This window comes from Schistocerca piceifrons, chromosome 8, assembly GCF_021461385.2.
Source record: "Schistocerca piceifrons isolate TAMUIC-IGC-003096 chromosome 8, iqSchPice1.1, whole genome shotgun sequence".
Taxonomy (NCBI): domain Eukaryota; kingdom Metazoa; phylum Arthropoda; class Insecta; order Orthoptera; family Acrididae; genus Schistocerca; species Schistocerca piceifrons.
Genome location: NC_060145.1, coordinates 253,592,338 through 253,614,591, shown reverse-complemented (window position 1 = coordinate 253,614,591; position 22,254 = coordinate 253,592,338). Strand labels below are relative to the sequence as shown.

Below are 22,254 nucleotides of genomic sequence, written 5' to 3'. Positions count from 1 at the left end.
TTTCAGGTACACAGCAGCCAGGAGGTCTCCTATTATTCAAAAAATAATATTTAAGATCTCCTTTTTCTTCTGAAAATAATATTTAAACAAATTGTATCACAATGTCCTGTTTTCCATACGTTTCATCATGCTTATTTAGAAGCGTCGGCGGGTAGGATCAACTGATGTCACAGGCCGCGTCCGGCCTGTGGGCCGTAGCTTGGTGACACTTGATTTATACCAAATCACAAAAAATAAAGCTTGCGCTTGAATACCTTGTTACATCCTTTCTTGCTTTTTTCTAATAAAGAAGATGGTATTTTCTCGCTGTAAATTAAAAATTCTGTTATTATACTCGCTTTTGAAAGACCTACACTTTAGAAGCCAACTGGTGCCTTGGAGCTGTACGACCCACAGAGGGTAGCCACCAGTTCTCTAGGGTAAAAGTTTTCTTTTTCTCCTGTGTAGTTTGATTCTTGTGCTATGACTCATGCCCAAATTCAGTTAAAAAAGGATGCCAATTTTAGTCTTGGCCCTGTTGGGTTAATTTTTGAGGACGCCTATGTGGTGAACATAAACATTGCGTGGAACCACATACGCCATTGAACTCAATACAAGTTTTACTTTCTGAAGTGCTGCGAGCGATTTCTTAATGTATGCATACCTAGTTGGATTCAAGCACCGCTCGTCTTTGAGATGAAAATTATGTTCGAAGAACAGAATACATCATATGTTCCGTGTGCAATTATTGGTGTTCGGAAATCATATCCAAGACAAAAACGGGCTTGAGTTTAATCTGCAACGAAAACTTCTGCAGCTACACAATAAGTGCTCTGTCAAACGTAAATATATTCGACTGCTTCTGTTTCCAATTCTTCGCTATTTATGCATGATTTTCGATATAATTTGACTCAACAATTACGCACAACTAAGACTTAAATTGACATCTGTGTACTCTCAAGTTATCGTTGTTTCCAATGTCTTACTGAGTAGTAGCGTGGCGAGTACAGTAATTTCATTTCATAAAATGTCTCGCGATTGTTTTGCCTTAAATATTTTGGGAGGGGCAACGTTTAATTATTCCCCTATAGTCGTCACCACAACGCTACTGCCACTGGAACTGGATGTAACTCTTGTGAAGTTCTTTGCAGCAGTACTCGTAGTTTCTATAGTCATTGCCAGATAGCGTTTATTCTCTCCGAATAAAAACACGTAAAAACTTGAATAACGCGAAGGTTGTAGTTTGTTTAAAAGCCGACAAGGTATTAGAAGATAGAGCTGAAGGTAAGAAAAACACCGGACCCTGGGCCATGTAAGTTATGTGAGTAATGTCCAAACAAATGAAGTTGTTCCGTATATGTGTATTTTTGCGGTGTTATTGTACTATATTCATTTTTATGTGTTTTAAGATCGAGGCCCACGTTGAGATTAAGCAAACATGGCGGATAGTGCCAGTGAGAGTGACTCAAGTTCCATCGATGGAGGTCCAATAATGATGCCACCGTCCCCCGTAACACGGGAACAGTTACAAAAAAGAATAGAGTCGTTGCAGCAGCAGAACAGAGTGCTTAAAGTGGAATTGGAGACCTATAAATTAAGAGTGAAGGCGTTGCAAGAAGAGAACAGAGGACTGCGGCAAGCATCTGTGATAATCGTAAGTTTGGCGTTTTTGAATTAGTGTTTGATAGTCTGTGCTAGTACTATGAACGCAGCACATTACTGAAAATACATATTATTGGCGTAAAATGGTTACTAGTGATAATATTACGTCGTAACACCTCTGGCGTGCATCCATGTTCACAGCAAGCTAAAGCAGAACAAGAGGAAGAATTCATTAGTAACACGCTTTTGAAAAAGATTCAGGCCCTGAAGAAGGAGAAAGAGACTTTGGCGCATCATTATGAACAAGAAGAAGAATGTCTTACGAATGACCTGTCAAGAAAGCTCAACCAGGTGAGGTTATAAACGTGTTTCGTGCTGAATGTATGGATTTGGTAGCTGCCTGTATCTAGCAGTTATCAAAAGAGCAACAATAATTTTGTGAGAATATTTGTGTAAGTCAACCTACTTCATAAGTACGTACCCAACGAACTGTTTTAAGTTCGTCTTCTGTCAAGATATTGCACAGGGTACTGCAGGGTTTGGTTATAATCAGTGCAGACCAAATGTTTTGGCGTACGTTTTCACTTCATAAAACGGAATGGATTTCCAGGTAAGCATTTTATCATAAATTTTTAACTTTTATTGGGGTAGGCCTAATTAACTGTGTTAGCAGACACAGCTTATGCTCCATGTCCTGGCTTTGTTTACTTGTGCAAATGTGCATCATGACGGGGACACTAAAAATATTTTTGTTTCTTTTAAAATTCCCTTCTTGTGGTAAAGTGCGTTATTGCAGATACGAGAAATCCCATGTTGCGTACATAAGTACTAGTTGTTCGCAAAAAAAGAGAACATCTGTTCCTAAGTACAACTTGTAATTACAGTAGCACTATGGTAGTTCCCTTTCACGTTCATGTGAAGTTGTAGGGTACGCACAGTTCTGCATAAGCTGCTGGTTCAGCAACTTCTTGAAATTTTCACATTTCGAAGATTGTAATTCTCATTTCAGATTTCTAGCTCTCTTGATATATAGAACTGTTGCCTATAAGTGTCATTTTCCTCCTCACCAGCTGAATAAATTTTAATGCCTGACACAGTCGATATGAATTTGTGTGTTTTGAAACATACACAGCCCAAGTCATAATATTACTAAGTACAAACATGCATTTACATAGTTTTTGATATATATTTTTTCATGAACCTTCTTGTTGCTCATCTCTAAATTGTAAAACTATTTTAATTGATTTGATTGATCTTGCTCTGCAGTACTATTCTGTTTTAAATTTTATTTGCAGCAGTGGCGGTGTGGTGCGTTGATGTGGGCAATGACTTTTGAATGCTGAGAATTGAATGCCGTTCATATTAACGCAAACATGTTGTTGTAAAATGTTGCTTTATGATGATGATAAATTTACTGAGCTGAGAAGGGTACATACAAGAACCTGGCAATCACAGAACAAGGATAGCATTAAAATTATTCACTTAATGGCCAGTCATTGCCCACGTCACCGCACTATGCCGCTACTGCATCTCCTGCTGCCATAAGTAAAATTCTACCCTCTTCTGTATGGCAATAAAAGCTAGTGTCTCAGAAATGTTTTGATATCAGCTTTGTTATCTGTTTTGGTATCTCATATTTCCTCAGGATATGGATAATGTGTAATTTTTCATTTTTATATCTTCATGAAATACACAAAACAATTGGAAGCTGTTTTAGAGACATGTTTTATATGATTTCATTTTGACATGCGACTAATTTGCTGACAAGTAGTTTATATTATTTCATTTGCCATAGTTGTACTATGAACTACACAAAACTGAGTAATTGTGCTACCTGGAAGTGTAATAACCACTTGAAATTGTTGTCATTATAAACCACCAAATCATATAACCTCTTTTCAAGGCGTCACTCCGTTCCTGTGATCTTCCGAGCCCTTTGCAATGTCTGGCACAACTATGAGTAATTTCCAGGAATTATTGCCTGCCGAATGTGCAGGTCCCTAGTAATGTGTATCGATTGTGCAACTCAGTGTCATCCACATGACTCTTGTGCATGAATTGTGGTGAATGATTAGTACATTGGCAGGGGAGCACAGCTTATTAGTTTGTTTTTGTATAGCAATAAGTGAATGTGTTGCAGTTTAAAGTGCCGATAGTCTCATAATGAAATCTAATTCCTTGGTTATGTAGTGTGGGAAGTTGTTTGAAATTTTGTTGGGACCCAAATTGCTTCCAAATGAGGATAGCAAGAAGTGTATAGAATGTCATGAAGTCAGCTATGTGTAACTTTGTAAGAAAGGTGCAGAAGCTTATTTGCCTTCGCCGTTGTAGTGTGCACAGTGTTACAAGAGAACATCAATAAGAAAGAACACATTGTTTAACAATTCAAAGTTATCCATTGAGAAGAACATCATTTTAATTTCTTGTACTGTATGCTACAGGCAACAGCTTCTGAAGCATGATTGTCCATGAACGTGTGAGACTGCTGTGGTCTCTGCCAAGAAGTCTGTTGGTCATAGTATGAATGAGATTGGAACAATCAGAGGACAAAACAGAGAGGACGGCCATTGGAAAAATGAAGTTGAACATATTTTGGTATTTGGTGCCATTGAGAGATCGTCCTGCAAGTGCTTTCCGTCAAGGGGGAAGAAAGCTCTAGTCTCTCTGATCAAGCACTTAATACACATCATAAAGTCTTGCATCACCCTGGCTCCCAGAACTCTTGAAGATAGCCATTGACTGTGAATATTGTATCTCAGACATAGTCCCTTTGACAGTTCAGAGGTGTTACTAAAGCCGTCCAAAGATGTAAACATGCATGACAGTGCCTATTAGACAGAGGGGGTCCGACAGCCGATCAGTTCTAGTCATTCCACCAGGACGGAGGTATACGGCTCATGTTGTCTGTTCAACCGTGCTTAGATGGTCAATACCGTGGTTTGATTGCATCTGCATTGTTACTTTGTCAGGAAGGGCTGTCAACAAGGGAAGTGCCCAGTTGTCTCTGAGCAAACCAAAGTGATGTTCAGACATGGAGGAGATACAGAGAGACAGGAACTGTCAGTGACATTTCTCACTCACTCCGCCCGATGGCTACTACTGCAGTGGATGACCACTACCTACGGATTATGGCTCGAAGGAATCCTGACAGAAATTACACAAAGTGGAATAATGCTTTTCATGCAGCCACAGGACGTCGTGTTAAGACTCAAAATGTGTGCAATAGGCTGCATGATATGCAACTTCACTCCTGATGTCCATGGCGAGGTCCATCTTTGTAATCATGAAACCATGCAGTACGGTGCAGATGGGCCCAACAACATGCTGAATGAACCGCTGAGGATTGGCATCACATTCTCTTCGCCGATGAGTGTCGCATATGCCTTCAACCGGACAATCATCGGAGTCATGTTTGGATGCAGCCCAGTCAGCTGAACGCTTTATACACACTGTCCAGCGAATGCAGCAAGGTGGAGTTTCCTTGCTGTTTTGGGGTGGCATTATGTGGGTCCGCGTACGCCGCTGGTGGTCATGGAAGGTGCCATAACGGCCGTACGGTATGTGAATGCCATCCTCCGACCAATAGTGCAACCGTATAGGCAGCATATTGGCGAGGCATTAGTTTTCATGGATCGCAATTCGTGCCCCATTGTGCACATCTTGTGAATGATTTCCTTCAGGATAATGACATCGCTCGACTAGAGTGGCCAGCATGTTCTCCAGACATGAACCCTATTGAACATGCCTGGGATAGATTGAAAAGGGTCGTTTATGGATGATGTGACCCACCAACCACTCTGAGAGTTCTATGCCGAATCGCCATTGAAGGGAGTGGGACAATGTGGACAAACAGTACCTTGATGAACATGTGGATAGTATGCCACGATGAATAGAGGCATGCATCAGTACAAGAGGATGTGCTTCTAGGTATTAGAGGTACCTGTGTGTACAGCAATCTGGACCACCATCTCTGAAGTCTCGCTGTATGGTGGTACAACATGCAATGTGTGGTTTTCATGAGCAATAAAAAGGGCAGAAATGATGTTTATGTTGATCTCTATTCCAATTTTCTGTACAGGTTCCGGAACTCTCGGAGCCGATCTGATGCAAAACTTTTCTTGATGTTTGTATATTAGCAGGCACAGAAGTGGTAACAGGTGGCTTGATGTCATGAACACCTTAAAGGCAGTGATTTCAGCATGAAATCGTGAATCATTCTGTTAAATTTATGTTGTCGGATGATCCAAACCTGTCTAATTGTATATAAGAGGAGATGGACATCCAGGAGATATGGACGGACTCTACCTCTTGCAATATTTACATTTCCACAATTTGAGGTTTCATGGAGAAATTGACCCTCCTGTTACTCAGTATTTCTGACTGACATAGCAAAGTGTACCTGGGTTATGGGGAAGAAGGATTGCTGCTGTAAGGTTATATGACGTGGGGAATAGCGCATGAAGATGATGCGGCTGACAGGTAAAGTGAGTAAAGTTACTACTCTCACTTGTAATTAATTGTAACGTAGTAATTAATCTTTTGTCATTGCTTGATTGAACACTATAAACAGTATCCACAATTCGTGCCACCAAAATCGCTTTTTTATGTATATCACTAGTTACCTGCACCTTTGATAGGTAATAATTCTTGGAAATTATCCAATTATAATATCATTGGCAAACCTCATAGTTTTTTATTCTGCCTGACCTGTCCAAACTTCTTTCCTTCCTTTACTGCTTGCTCAGTGTACAGATTGAATAACATCTGGGAGAGGCTACAATCTTGTTACACTCTTTTGAAGTACTGCCTCTGTTTTGTGTCCTTTGACACTTATAGCTGCAGTCTGGTTTCTGTACAACTGGTAAAGAACCTTTCACTCTCTGCATTCTTTCCCTACTGTATTCAGAATATCAGAGTGTATTCAATTCAACAGCCAAGATAGAAGGGGGTCAGAACATTGAAAAATGGAGGGAATTAATTATTGGACTAACTGTGAATCCACATTGTTGTTGATATTATTGAGTTGATTGTGAGGGAATAGTTTGTAAACTTTAGTTTTGTGATTTGCAATTTGGAGAAAAGACTTGTAAATTGATAACTAAAATTAAGAGCTAAATTGATTTATGTGGTGTTATAGGAAATACTGACAAGTAAATTACTGAATGTTTGCTGAGCTCTGAAGAGGTCACACTGTGCATGTATTGTTTTGTTCAAATGGTTGAATAGGGAAAACAAAGGATGGTAGTAGAAGACATGAAATTACAAGTGGAATTTATTTCTATTCTTTTTCAGTTACGGCAAGAGAAATGTCGACTGGAACAGACTCTGGAGCAAGAGCAGGAATGTTTGGTTAATAAGCTTATGAGAAAAATTGAAAAATTGGAAGCAGAAACTCTTGCAAAACAAAGCAACTTGGAACAGCTAAGACGAGAAAAGGTTGAATTAGAGAATACCTTGGAGCAAGAACAAGAGGCACTGGTTAATAAACTGTGGAAGCGAATGGACAAGCTTGAAGCTGAAAAGAGGTTAGCGAACATGCTAATTTGTGCTAATAAGTATCGTTGACTATTCCTTACTTTTCTGCCATCCAGAGATGTCGATACATTGAGTAATATATATAGTGAAATAATTTAAAATAGGGAAAGCAGACACCAAACATAAAATAGTTACTGAAATACTATTTGGCCATCATAAGTTGACCGAGCACTTGATGGCTGTCGGAGAACAGAAATGGATGCGTGTTGCCCCCCGCATTAGGACTTCTTGAGGGGGTTAGGGCCATTGAGGGGAAGTCAGCACCGTTTCTTTGTCACAGTGCTAATTCCATTACCCATGTGTTGTGCTTATATAAAAGCAAGTGTGGCACTCACAGAAATGCACTTTGTCCACAAAAATGTATGCCACACCATAGGGCAGTCTTTCTCAGTGCAAGCAGGTGCAATCTGAAGTAAAGTAATGATTCGAAATAGCCTGACTTTGATACCTTTCTGTCCCAGTTGTCGTTGAAAGATGGGATTTTGTCTTATGGGGGAAAGGCTGTGCTTAGATCAGATTGCACGCACATACTAGTTACTGTTACCCAAACTTCTAATGTTTTACTGTTGTTTTTGGTTAAGGTCAGCACAATCAAGTTATTGTGGGGAAAAGGGTGACACCAATAACTATCTATTAAATGAAAATGCTGGTGCCAAACAGATTCTAAAATATGTTCTACAGTTATACTCCATATGGTGCAATGATCTGTTGTCTGATAGGCAATTAACACTTGTTGCTTACACCCCCCCACCCCCCCCCACTCCCCCACCCCCCTTTTTTTTTTAATTTGTGAAAATAAATGATTCAAGGTGATCCATAGGTTCTGTTATTTCACTTATCTAGAAGTGACTTTATTGTTAAAATGTGTAATGTCGTTCAATATGCTCATTTTTGCTTCTGCCTTTGGTTACTGACGAGTATAATCAATAATTTATTTTAACCAGCACATGAATATAACTCAGTTAATCATTAGAAAAGTGCTTGAAATGCAAATAAAAATCTGTGAACCAATCTAATCGAGGAAGAACTGTAACTAGTTGACATACAGTGGAATGTACAGGTTGGAATGTGAGCAATTAGGAAAAGGACAGATTGATACTCACTGTAAAAATGAGACGTTGGGATGCAGAATGGCTCATAAAAAAGACTAAGGATCCAGAAGGCCTGGGTTCTGAAGCAGCCATTGAAATAAAGCATTTTATGTTCAGCTGGATGTTGTGTAACAGTGTGGTCCACTTCTCTCTTTGCCACAGTTTGTCAATGGCCATTCATCCTGGTGGATATGTGGTCGGTAGTCATACCAATATGAAAAGCAGAGAAATGATTGTACCAAAACTGACACGAACATGGCTGCTTTCACAGGTAGCCCGGCTCTGATAGGATAGGCCTGTGGATTGGAACTGGGCAAGTGGGTTGGACATATCTTGTACCCAGATTTTCTACAGGGATATGATCCCTATGGCAAAAGGTTAGGATTCGAAGTGCCATGGGGATGGACTAGGATGTTTTGGAGATTGATGGGCAATGGGACACCAGTTTACGATGGTTGGGAAGGTTCTTAGGTAGGATGTACCTTGTATCAGGACATAATAGTTAAAGCCCTGACAAAGGATGTGTTTAAGGTGTTCCAGTCTGGGTTGTTATTAGGTGATGGGGGGGCGGGGGGGGGGGGGCACTCCTTTGTGGATGGTTCGTGGGGGTGGTGGGAGGATTTATTTTTATTTTTTTCTCGGCAGGGGGGGGGGGGGTGGAGCTACGGCACAGGAAATCTGTTTGTGGACTAGGTCTGGCGGATAGTGTCTGCATATGAAGGTATTTGTGAGACCTTCAGCATGCTGGGCAAGGGAGCTGCAGGCACCGCACGTATGCCATTCCTGAGTGGCTATGTGGTGTGCATGGGATTTTTTGATGTGGAAGGGATGGCAGCTGTCCTAAATGTAGGTGCTGTTGGTTGTTGCCGGGTTTAACAGGGCCAGGGTGTGGATGGAGCCCTTGCAGAGAAGGTAGTCAATGTCTAGGAAGGTGGCACACTGGGCTGTGAAGGCCCACTTGAAGTAGGTGGGAGAGAAGGTGTTAAGGTTATGAAGGAATGGGGATAGGATATCCCCCTGGCTCTGAGTCCAGATATAGTCCAGATCATGAAGATATCAATAATAAATGTGAACCAGATCAGGGTTTAGGTGGCTTAGGAAGGTTTCTCCTAGTCGACCCATTAACAGGTTGGCATTGGAGGTTGCCATATGGATGAAAATGGCGGATTTGTTTGTATACCTTTCCTTCGAAGGTAGGATTGTTGTTCCCGCTGGTTTCATTTAAGGGGACCACACCCTGCCCATCTAAACCATGTTAATTTAGGCAAGTATTTGATCCATTTCTGAAAAAAACTATTGGACGCAGGACCTTAATATTTTTACTGTATGTTACATGATGCTAATAGTCAACTATACTAAAATCTACTTCATCCATTTAATAGTTTTTAAGAAATACTTTTTTTAAATTTATTAACAAAAATATTAAGTTTTTTCTGCAGAAAATATATTTTTGTGAACTTCCTAATGGGGAAATATTAATGAATGTAGTACCAGAGGTGGCTTTTTGTTATGCGGAGTTACTGAAAATTTCATTCATTTATCTATGATAGTTTCTTATATAATGGGGCAAATATACTGAAAATTTCAGTTTGCGAAAAATTGACTTTAAAGAAAAAACTTTTGAAATTTGTTACTTACAGTTAATTAAAACTGTCCTGCTGCATATGATGGCCCTTCTTTGGCCTCTAGCAGGTCTTCCAGCTTCTTGTTCACCTTCCTGGATGATTGTCGGTTTCTTGGCCATATTAGATGCAGACCTGTCTGCATCGGCTATCCTCATTTTATCGCAGTGTTGTAACCCAGTGATCATATTTTCACCAGGATTAATTCCTAGTTTTTTCAGTACCCCACACTTTCCAATATTACCACCATTGAATGTAATAACAGCATCATGAACTCCTAGTTTCATTGTATGCATGCCTACAAATACAGTTTTAGGAAGGCAGTTCCAAATTATGCTGTTGAAAGATTCATTTGGGTTCTGTGTCTGCACATGCAGACATTTCCTTAGACGGTCAGGATGAGCCAAGTCCCTGAAATTAGGTTTAATTGCTGTAATAACAGCAGCTGGAAGAGAATGCTGGTGAGAATAAGATTCTCCAGTTGCCTGAGCTCTATTGTATTTGCACCACAGAATTTTCTCCTGATGGACACAATCCATAACGTTGCTTATCATCAGTTGAGGACTTGTGGAGGAATATGGCCCAAACATGTCTCTTCATTGCCTCCAGATTTTCTTTATTTCTCCTAATTGCCTGCCTATAGCATACCTGCAAGTTTTATGTTTCAGTTTTAGTAACGACCCTGCCCAGTCAACAATTTTCCATTTTCTAATTTTTGTTCCTCTCATATCGGCAGTTACTTTTCTCAGCCTTGTTCCCAAATGTTTGTGAACATGGCCTACACATTCTATTTTGCTAATAATGGCATCTCCATATGGCTTAGAGTTAACAACATTGTTGTATGCCATACTGCCATCATCGCCCAAATATTTGGTGTACCATACGCCTCTGTTTCTACGGAGCGATGAAATATTTGTTGTACTCCATGAACTTCCGTACCACCACTTGTTCCTCGAAAATTAGCCACACAGTTGTGTTCTTTATGTTCATTGACTTTACAACATTTGCAATATTTAGACGTTACCTCCACATCTAACACTTTACCGGTGTCTACACTCGTGGCAGTCACTACTCCATTCAGAGAAGTATGTCCTCTTTTCTGCCAACTTCCATAAAGTGCAACTGCAATATCTGAACGCTCATCATTTTCTTCACTGTTTCCCTAGCACCCAGTTTCACGCTTTCCTCACTGACCTCAAATACAACTTTGTCTAATATTGCAGTCAGGTTTTCAAATTTATGTGGTGGTTGATGTAAGTTCATCACTGAACAAAATGTTCTCCCTGCATCCATGCCCTTGCCAATGGATTGTAACGCATAAACTAATCTAGTATTGATTTCATAAGGGCCACTTGCATTTGGTTTTGAAGAACTCGTAAATGAAATCACAGCTGAGCATTTCGTGCAAATTAAACCCAAAGCAATTGCCAGGCCTTTTCTCCCACTGGCACTCTCACAAATTTTCACACTCTGTGACTCACCACACTGTCTACATTGTACAATTTAGAAATTACATCTGATAATATTCTCAGATTTTTAATAATGTTACTGCACCACTTGTCACTTAAGTAAATTTGTTGTAACGCTCTTGAAATGCTGAGAGCTTCTTTGATGATGCACTTGTTGAAGAATTACAGCTAGAAACATCATTGCCAGGCTACATAACCTCGTGTACAGAAAGCTTTCCGAACTTGTTCCCTCTAAATTGTTGTTTCTTGAAAGTGCCTTTACGTTTTGTCACATTCAATAAACACAACAAAACACACGTAAACTAGCACTGCAAACGTAAGTATAATAACTACTCGCAATCACACTTGAACAAAACTAACTGCGTGTTTGAAAGCGTGTTGTTTACAAACAGCAGAAACAAAAGGATAGCGACTGTTGCATTCCAAGGATAGCCAACACACACTGGACTAAAAAAAAATCCCTAATGTTCAGTGTAGGGGATATAAAGATCTGAAACATATGCAGAAAAGTGGGTGTGGCATATAAACACATGTGGTAGGAAAATGCTCTTTAAATGCTCGAAAAAAAATTTTTTTTCAGCAAAATCCTTTTCAGAGTACTTAAATAAAACCTTAATCTATCGAAATATGAAGAAGACCGAAAAATCAGGGTTTTTTTTTTCCCCAACCTTGAAATATGGTTTCCCGGCTAAGACACAAGTTGAAAATATGGTCACTATTTTTTATTTACTTAAATTTGCCATCTTTCGTGACATTACCTTTTCCGTTAGACATTTGCAAGGCGATATTAGTCTTGGCTTCAGTTGTCTAAGTATGATTCCACAATGCATCATTGTCGGCTGCAGGAATGACGTGGTTTAACGTGTTTCTCTCATTTTGGTGTTTCAAATACAGTTTCTTCAAATGTAGTTTCTTCTTTTTAGTTAATACAAAAATAATAGTAACATAATTCAAAATTATTTATGACGGCGATCTTCACATTGTTCTTCCATCAACACACACCAAGAGTTAGCTGCCAACTGACTATAGTCAAAGACGACTCCAACGTCAAAGATATTTTACACAATTCACAAGTTTCCACTCGTAATCAGTCTCTTTGCTATTCTTCGATACATTTTCTAATAGTAATCAATATGCTTTTACTCTCAAAAACAGAAGTAAATTAACATATAATAAGACAAATTATAATAAATTCTGACAAAAATATAAGAAAACATTTACAATTCGGTATCGACAAATACGGTATAAAAATAACATCTCCCAGATCCATTACAACCTGAACCACAGTGTCATCCCCTTAAGTTTGTCTGGCCTGAGTGCCCATAAATAGCGGCTCTGTGTGTGTGTGTGTGTGTGTGTGTGTGTGTGTGTGTGTGTGTGTGTGTGATGAAGGGTTGGGCCAAAGGTTGATGGGTAACAGTCCTTTTGTTGTGCCTGTCTGCACATCAACGTGTCATCTTTATGGTGATTAGCACTCTATCCTTTCCATATTAGTTGACACACAGTGTAAGGGTTAGTGAGGAAGTGTCATTGTTCTCAAAGTGGAGGATAATTTTTAAATTGTGTGCTTCATTAATTTCCAGAAAATGAATGTGAATATTGAGGTTTTGAAACTGTTTCAAGAAATTTGTATTTGTAAGTGTTTGCTGTGCAGGATGTTGCAGATAAAACTGGACCAGCCAGTATCAGATCCTGCATCACCTCGAGAAATAAGCAACGGTGATCCAGCTGCAAATCTGAGCACCCATATACAAACTCTACGTAGTGAAGTGGCAAGACTGCGGAATCAGCTGGCCATAGCACAGCAGGAGAGTGAGTACACTATGCTTAATTTATTTATAATATTTATGTATGTGGCTACATGGAGTTTTGATAAAGCAGTGAAGAGCTGTGGGAGACATAAGCTGTGTAGTTGGAGCAGTGAGGGGCTAGAAAGCATCCTGATGAAGTTCAAAGTATATACATGATAAAATGGGGATACGTGGATATAGGGAGCAGATAGTGGAAGCCCCAACTATGCTGCTGCCCTAGAATATTCTCTTGACAAGTACTACCTTATGTCACTTGAGTGTCAAAAAAGTGCGTGCATTGAATTTCGCTTCTAGATAAGACCGTCCTATGCAGCCTTTCCCACATATTAAAGTTTTCAGTAGTGGGTCAGTGCCTCCTGAACCCTCATGTTGTGATGTCTGGGATCCAGCCCATGTGGCGATTGATCTTCTTCTCCGTACTCCTTCTTTGATAGGTTTTTAAGCAGTTTAAGTGAACTTCTTGAGTAATTGATACAGGAGTAGCATGTTGAGTAGCAATTATAATATTACTTTGCCTACCGTTTGCATTGTTGAGCTACTGGTGTAGTTAAAATTTTGTTTGGCTTGTGTATATTGTGATCTTATTGTGGAGTGATTGAAATGAATTCTTTTTTACTCAGAGGAAAACAGACTGATAAATATTCATTAAACAATGTTCCGTTTTCACATACACAAAAAACTGTGCTTGTCAGTGGGAGTTACGTTGTGTTAAATGGTTGTTGCACGAGGCATCTTGGAAAACTGTAAGTTATGTGCACATTAGTAGTTGCTGCTCATCATCATCATAATCATCTGAAATTACATTCTCCAGTAAGACAATTGTTCCCCTGGAGAACAATCTTTCAAAATAGATCAGTTTGGAAGTTACAAAAATGATGCTCATGATGATGGAGATGTTCATGTCTTCATTGATAGAACATACCATTTCCGTGAGTCGCTGAATTTCTTGCTTCATGTCTTCCATAAGTCGTCAGTCTGGTAGTTTTTAAATCATTAGTTTGTGTCTGTCAGTTGTCCATTGATATTAATATTGGCAATGATTCCAAACACTTTAATTTTTTGTCTTTATAGTGTTAAATTTTTTACACAGACACCGAAAAAATGCAGCGGTATGTAAATGAAGAAAAGAGCATCCGTGAGGAGAACCTAAGACTACAACGGAAGCTGCAGTTGGAAGTGGAGAGGAGAGAAGCGTTATGTCGGCATCTTTCAGAATCAGAGAGCAGGTATAGCAAATTCTATTTCCAGTTTTTCTATAATTCATAGTTTTTGTAATGTTCATGGTCTTTCCTTCTGTTTCTGTGAGATTAGATATTATTCCTGTGTGAGAAACAGTTGTTCAGAATGAACCTCCTGAATTTCCGGTATTTGCTTTGGTATACAGCATATACACTTTTGAAGTATTTCTGACGCGGTGCTAGTTGGTGGTTCAGTTCTGTTTTTTCTGACTTCTTCCACAAGATAAGGAATACTTATTATTTGTACACTAACTTGGACACGAACTCTTGTTCTTTAGCAGTTAAATTGGGGACTAGGTAGTTACTGCACTGAAATGTTTAGCAGCACAGTGAAAAAAAAAAATAATATATATATATAATATATATATATATATATATATATATATATATATATATATATATATATATATATATATAATAGAGGGAAACATTCCACGTGGGAAAAATATATCTAAAAAGAAAGATGATGAAACTTACCAAACAAAAGCGCTGGCAGGTCGATAGACACACAAACAAACACAAACATACACACAAAATTCTAGCTTTCGCAACCTATGGTTGCCTCGTCAGGAAAGAGGGAAGGAGAAGGAAAGACAAAAGGATATGGGTTTTAAGGGAGAGGGTAAGGAGTCATTCCAATCCCGGGAGCGGAAAGACTTACCTTAGGGGGAAAAAAGGACAGGTATACACCCGCACACACACACATATCCATCCACACATACACAGACACAAGCAGACATTTGTAACGGCATACATCTTGTAACGTTCTATAGACGTAGTATCAGAAGTAACACCAACCAAGTTTTCTTCTGCTTCCACATGAAGGGGTTCACAATAACACTGGATGAAGTATAGAATGATACAAAGTTTCGTAACTATAGAATATACCAATATACAGTCTCATACGTGAGCATACTTACTTATAATTAAGTAAACATAAGATAGACAGAAGGCACAGCGTGCCGGGCTTATGTTGGGTCACTGCATACGGTACATCACTTGCTGTACCATCTGTCCAGGTTGCAAGATGACTTCACTAGCCTGACCATGGAGGCACGTGTACTGTGCGCTGTTTGATTTTTGTGACTTTGCATTATAGGGTTGCAACACTCCTGTGGAGATGTTCATGTCTTCATTGGTAGGCAATGACAGCTGTAGCAGGTATGGTGCTGGGACAGGAGAATACGATCTGATATGGCATGGGCATGGACATGTGCAGCACCCACTCCCCTGTGAGAGGCCTTAGGGGAGCACAGATGGTGATGGTGCTGTATGCATGTGCACATCTGGGTGGGCACTAAGTGATGGAGGCAGCAGAGATGGCATGGCAGTGTCAGGGTCTGCAGACAAGGAGGCAGCCCGCCACTAGCTACTCGGCACCCGATGGTGATCGCATCCAGAGTGAAGAGCGCGCAGGAACCGGAGGAGATGTGGATTTCACTGCAGGGGCCGGCACAGATGGTCAAGGTGGCCACAGGGGCAGAGGGCCAAAAGTAATTAAAGGACAGACCTGCAAAACCATCATGAATACACTCTCAGGGGCACTGGGAAGGGGGGGGGGGGGGGTTCATGGGGAAGAGAGGCCCATGATGATGTTTGATTGTTGGCGCACTCTGAGAAGGCTATAACAACGCTTGCACTAAGCCAGAACGGGCGTCGGCGGGTCAACTATTTTGTATGAGAAACACTCCAGTGGTTCAAGTGGAGAAAGTGTGTGATGTCCCACCCCAGTATGGATGGGATCACAACCCTGGGTGCTGACTCGTCAGTAGCCAACACTAACACACCATCAAGAATGGAGAGACAGTGGCAGAGCGCATAATAGTTACACAAAGAGTCTGACACTTGGTCTCGTGGTTTACCTGGCTTGGCTAGCCGTGGTCTACAAATTGAACAATGTGACGTAAGACAGGATCAGCTGTGACAGCCACCGAAATCTGAGAAATGCTAATGAGAAAACCATGGTGTTTGGGCTTTGGTGTCGTAATTGGAAATGCAGCACTTCATCCTGATCAGATGTTGGATCAGTGTCAGTTGGCAGTCGAGTAAAAGCATCTGCATTAGTATGCTGCACTGTGGGTCTGAAATGAATCTAATAGTTATAGCAAGACAACAACACAGGCAATCATTGCAGACAATGGACTGCTTCGTCCAGTAAGGACGCTGAAGGAATGAAAAGAGAAACCGAAGGTTTATCTGCAGCCATACTCTGCAAAGTACTGCAAGTCACATGGCAGAGGGCACTTCTCATTGTAACGGTTATTAGGGTATCTTCCTGTTCCAATCGCATATGGAATGTGGGAAGAATGATTGTTTGAATGCCTCTGTGTTTGTGCTCTAATTAAAATGGTCTTGTCCTCATGATCCCTATGTGAGTGGACATCCTCGGGATAGTTTACATCTCTCTTAAAGAGTCTGCCAGTTCAATTTCTTCAGCATGGGTCACCCTTGTGTCGGTGTGGGTCCCGGCTGACGGTCGGCCACATTTTGCTGGAGTGTCCTCTACTGCGCACACTCCGGCAATCTTTTAATCTCCCGGGCACTTTGGCTTTGGTTTTATCCGATGATGCCTCCATGGCTGACAATGTTTTACATTTTATCCGTAGTAGTCGTTTTTATGGTTCGATTTAGGGAGGTCCTGCGCCTTTCCCTTTCCGTTTCTTTTGTCCTTGTGTCTGTTGCTGTTCTGATGTGCCGTCAGATGGTTGACTCTTTCCCTTCTTTTTTCTCATGGTCAGTCACCCAGTCTCCGGCCATCCTCCTTTCTTCTGTCTCTTTCTGTCTGGTGTTCCTCTGTCCTGTTCTTGTCTGTAGTGTTTCTTGCTGCATTTGTGTTCTTTTAGCGCCTGGGGAGACGTCTCCTCCCCCTTTGGTTTTTATCTGCTCTGTAGATTTTCGGCTTGCCTGATTTTGGAATGGGGGACTGATGACATACCAACAACCAACAACCAATCAGCATGGGTCAAACACGTGACTGTTTGTGTTGCCGTTCTCTGTATGTGATCAATATCCCTTGTTAGTCCCATCTGGTATGGGTCCCACATACTTGAGGAGTATTCTAGAATGAGTTGCATGAGTGATACGTAAACACTGTCCTTTATAAACTGATTGCACTTCCCCCATGTTCCACCAGTAAATTGAAGAAACAGGCTTTAACCGCATTTGAGCCTATGTGATCATTCCACTTCATAACCTTACAGAGTGTTACACCGAGGTATTGGAATGAGATGCCCAATTCCATCAGTGACTCATTGATATTATAGTCATAGGACACTATGGTGGTTTTTGTGTGTGTGTGTGTGTGTGTGTGTGTGTGTGTGTGTGTGTGGTGCAAAGTTTTACATTTCTAAACATTAAAGCAAGTTGTCAGTCTTTGCATCACTTTGAAATCTCACAAAAATCTGACTGACTATTTATGCAGCCTTTTTCAGTCTGCATCATCTGCAAAAAGTTTGAGGTTATTAACAATATTGTTCCCGAGATCATTATTATACAACACATATTTCCCTGGGGTACACCCGAAGTTACTTCATCTGACGATGACTCTCCTTCCAAGATAACTTGCTGTGTCCTCCCTATGAAAATGTCCTCAATCCAGTCTCAAATTTCACTTGATACCCCATATGATCGAACTTTTGACAAAGATGCAATACTGATCAAATGCTTTGCAGAAATCGAGAAACACTGCATCTACCTGACTGTCTTGATCAAAAACTTTCAGTATATCACGTGAGAAAAGGGCGATTTCGACCTGGTTTCACATGACCAATGTTATCGAAATCCATGCCGGTTAGCATGGAGGTGGTCATTCTATTAAAGATACTGCGTTGTGCTTGAGTTTGGAATATATTCTAAGATTCTGCAACAAATTGATGTGAAAGATATTGGACGGTAGTTTTGATGATCATTTCTTCTACCCTTTTTGTAGACAGGCATTACCTCTGCTTTCTTCCAACTATTGGGCACAGTTTTATGTTTGAGGAGGGATCTATGATAGGCTATACTTAGAAGAGGAGTGACTCAATCCCAAATTCGATATAGAATTTAAGGGATTCCATCAGGCTCTGGAGCTTTGTTCAATTTCAACTATTTCAGCCATTTCTCAACAGGGTCAGTCCATTCCAAGTGGTTCAAGGAAAAAAAATAATTGGTTGCTTGACCATCTCAGAAAAATTTTATATTTGCTGGGTGAATTCCCCAATGTTTAGTAGTCACAAAATATTTTTTAAACAAATTTATTGTTTATTATTTTCAAATGGCGGCCACATTTGTCCCAGGCTGCACGCGTTTCTTTCATATTTGCAAGCATCTACATTTTTTACAATTATTCAGTAGTGTATTGTCCTAAGCCTTTCAGATAAAATGCATTTGATTCAACACACTCTGAGCTACAAATTAACATCATCTTCACTTAGCTGAATGTATCCTTTAATATATTTTTAATAGTTCAAAGTTATCAGCCATAAATTTAAAAAACTCAATTTTTGTACAGTAGTTTTCCAAAGAAAAATTAATTTCTAAGCTTTAATATTTTTTATGGTATTACACTGTATAGTTTAGTTACTTTTTATAGAGTATCAATGACGAGCAGCTTACACTTAAAAAATACACCATTTTGAAAAATTGATTTTTTAATTTTTCCATTTTGTGGCCTGCAATATCTTTGTTTGGGGGACTAGATAAAAATCAGAAAATTTCATAGTTAATAGGCCTTTATGATATCAAACTTCAGTAGAAATTTCAACTTTGAGATTCAATTGGAAGTTATGGAAAAAAATTACAAACATGTGGGAAAAATATGTTTAACATCTGCGATATCTAGGCTTATGGAATAAAATATATCAGTTACAGTATCATATCTATGATTACCTTTTTTATTGAAAATAAGCCTGCTAATTACATTATATTGTTCTCTTGTTATTTGTTTTTAGTATATCGCTCATTTAACATTTGAGAAATTTGTTCACCCAGTTTGGGTGTTAAATTATAAGTTCACCCAGTCACAGTTCTAAATTCCATGAGACAGCTTCCTTAGTAAATTTTTAAGTGGCATCCAAACTTGATCCTTCTCAATTGTTTTGAAAGATATCCTTGGTCCTGGAGGGTGATAAAATACAATATGTACATCTTGGTTTTGACAGTCAATATTATCAACTTCGCCAATCCACCACTGTTCATCGTAAACACAAGCCACTATGTCTTTATTTTGAAGAACCAGTTGTAAAAGTTTTCCACACTGATGAAGTTCACTGTCAGGCGAAGTTGATGTGATCTTACACTTCAGTAAGTTGTATGAATGGGGTACAAAACAATGAAAAGATAGTGCCTTTAATCTTCAGACAAGTGGTGTACGTTTCCCCCCCCCCCCCCCCCCCCCCCCAAGACACTTGTCATAGACTTCTAGTATTTCCTCGCACTGTACAAAAACATAGGTAGTTCTTTTGATATGTTTTTTTTTTTTTTTACAGAATTCAAACATTACTTGAGGTGTTATGATATGATTGTCATCGGTCCGCTGCAGACTTGCTTTTGTGACAGCTCGCTTTGTTGTACCCCAACACCATCACAAGCATTCTTCCCATGGCATGAAGCAAAAAAGTGCCATTCTAAATCAAACCCAAAATCTTCTTTATGAAAGGAGATGTTAATAATTTTTTTGTTTTTATATTGACTTGCTGCCCCATCCGAAAAGTAAATCAGTTTTTTTATAGAAGGGTGGTGCTGTTCGATGTAGTTTGTTAATTTTAGTTGAAAAATGTGCACTGCTGTAGTGTTGCGTTCAAGGTAGTCACTTACGACACAAAAGCTGTGGCTCATTAGTTTATTTTCATCTTTATAGTAGAATACAAATGGATGAACTGTGGCCTGTTTGTTTACCCAGTGGTGCCCTTGTTCTTCATCTTGAACAACAAAGGAATAATTTTCCAAAAAGTCAGCAAGAACTAAGCATTCATCAGCTGCCAAGGTTTGCTTTTTGTCTTTTTAAAATTTGCTTTGATCTTTAGCAATAAAATGACACATTTTCAGATTTTCATGGTTAGCCACCAACACTTCAAAAAACTCTTCTCATGATATTATGACTGTCACCATTTCAGTTCTGTCTTGTCACCCATTGTTCGTATTTTATATTGTCAGGCATCAAATTGTCGTCTTTGGATTCTTCAAGCATGTCAAGTAAGGCTTGTTTGCCTGGACAATCTTCACATTTTCCCTTGATCATACAATTGTAACTGTCAGTATTGCATACCATAACTTCCTAAAGGTCTTTATAGTAAACTCTAAGATTGGCCCCATCTATCATCGACTTTACGTTCAGATGATACAAACACAAATGTTATGGGTGCCAGATGCCCCTGCAACAATACACCAATATTGGTCTCAACTCGCAAAACTTTGATCTTCCAATTTTAATGTCAGGATTTTCTTTTTTTAAATTCAGTGAATAGTTAATTCAAATTACACAATATTAACCTTTTTTGTCTTTGAATCTTAGAACCATTTTCTTTCACAGAAACAGTCTTTTTTGCCAGACATCAAATGGCTGTTGCTATCATCCTCATATTACTTATGATTGTGTTTTCATCTACCAAATTAGATGCACTTTTCTTTTGTAATGCTGGTAAAATTCCCTGTTCTTTTACTAATTGGCTTGTTAACTTAACAATACATTCTAAAAACACAGATGATGTGACTTACCGAACGAAAGTGCTGGCAGGTCAATAGACACACAAACAAACACAAACATACACATGAAATTCAAGCTTTTGCAACAAACTGTTGCCTCATCAGGAAAGAGGGAAGGAGAGGGAAAGACAAAAGGATGTGGGTTTTAAGGGAGAGGGTAAGGAGTCATTCCAATCCCGGGAGCAGAAAGACTTACCTTAGGGGGAAAGAAGGGGTTATACACTCTCTCGCGCGCTTACCCTCTCCCTTAAAACCCACATCCTTTTGTCTTTCCCTCTCCTTCCCTCTTCCCTGATGAGGCAACAGTTTGTTGCGAAAGCTTGAATTTCATGTGTATGTTTGTGTGTCTATCGACCTGCCAGCACTTTCGTTCGGTAAGTCACATCATCTGTGATTTTGGATATATTTTGCCCACGTGGAATGTTTCCCTCTATTATAACAATACATTCTGACACATTAAATTCTTCACTAACTTTTGCTCGACTCCAAGAATTCGGCAGTAAACTGATAATCTTAATTTTATTCTCTTTGTTTGAAGTACTACATTTAGTTTTTCTATCAAATCATCATATTCGGTTGGTGAAGTTTTAGAACTTCCATCTGTTTTAGGACAAATTGTATTTTGAACTGAAACTTCCAAATTCTTTTTGACTGTAGATGCCATTTTCTCAAATTTTGTATGAAAGGTACTTGGTCTTCTATCTTGACTTAGTTTTATAATTTTACTAGCAGGTGATGTACTCAGGATTTCACAAGCTGTATCTACTTTTTTAATGGTTGCTGATAAATCACAAAATTCTGTATCTGAGGTTTCACTATCCTCTCTCTTGTGAATTACAAGTATCTTAGAATAACACTTTGGACACAATGATTTTCCTGGTATGAGATTGACAATAGGGCTTTTATTTTTAGAATAGTGATCAAATGTTATTTTTCGCAGACCTTTTGTTATAGGTGTTTTATGTTTCTCAAAAGGGTCCATGCAAGACTGACCAAAAAGGTGATGAATTTTTTTAAGTATTTCATTTCATGGTACTTGCATGTTGATTTGACCTCTGGGCCGACTTGTAAGTAAAACAACACTTTCTCTTCTGCACTGTAATCTTCGATTAAAGTAATGTCTTTAGGGTACACTCCATACACACTTTTATGACGTGCTTCATTAATAACACCACCAACAGAATACTGAGACACCATTTTTCAACTGCACACTTCAAGAACTT

General features: G+C 39.4%; 1 protein-coding gene across 3 annotated transcripts in view; it reads left to right on the top strand.

The window, feature by feature from the left end:
- Positions 1–1,136: 1,136 nt before the first annotated feature.
- LOC124711757 (coiled-coil domain-containing protein 6) overlaps positions 1,137–22,254 on the top strand; it is a 69,410-nt gene continuing 48,292 nt past the window's right edge. Inside the window, exons 1-6 of one of the 3 annotated variants that reach the window (XM_047241971.1) lie at positions 1,137–1,291; positions 1,389–1,633; positions 1,783–1,932; positions 6,874–7,106; positions 12,953–13,110; positions 14,200–14,335. In XM_047241971.1, the coding sequence (XP_047097927.1) occupies positions 1,418–1,633; positions 1,783–1,932; positions 6,874–7,106; positions 12,953–13,110; positions 14,200–14,335 (893 nt within the window). In that variant the 5' untranslated portion in view covers positions 1,137–1,291; positions 1,389–1,417. Of the gene's footprint in view, positions 1,301–1,388; positions 1,634–1,782; positions 1,933–6,873; positions 7,107–12,952; positions 13,111–14,199; positions 14,336–22,254 lie in introns of all 3 variants that reach the window. The other 2 variants (XM_047241972.1, XM_047241970.1) reach the window with 2 other exon arrangements.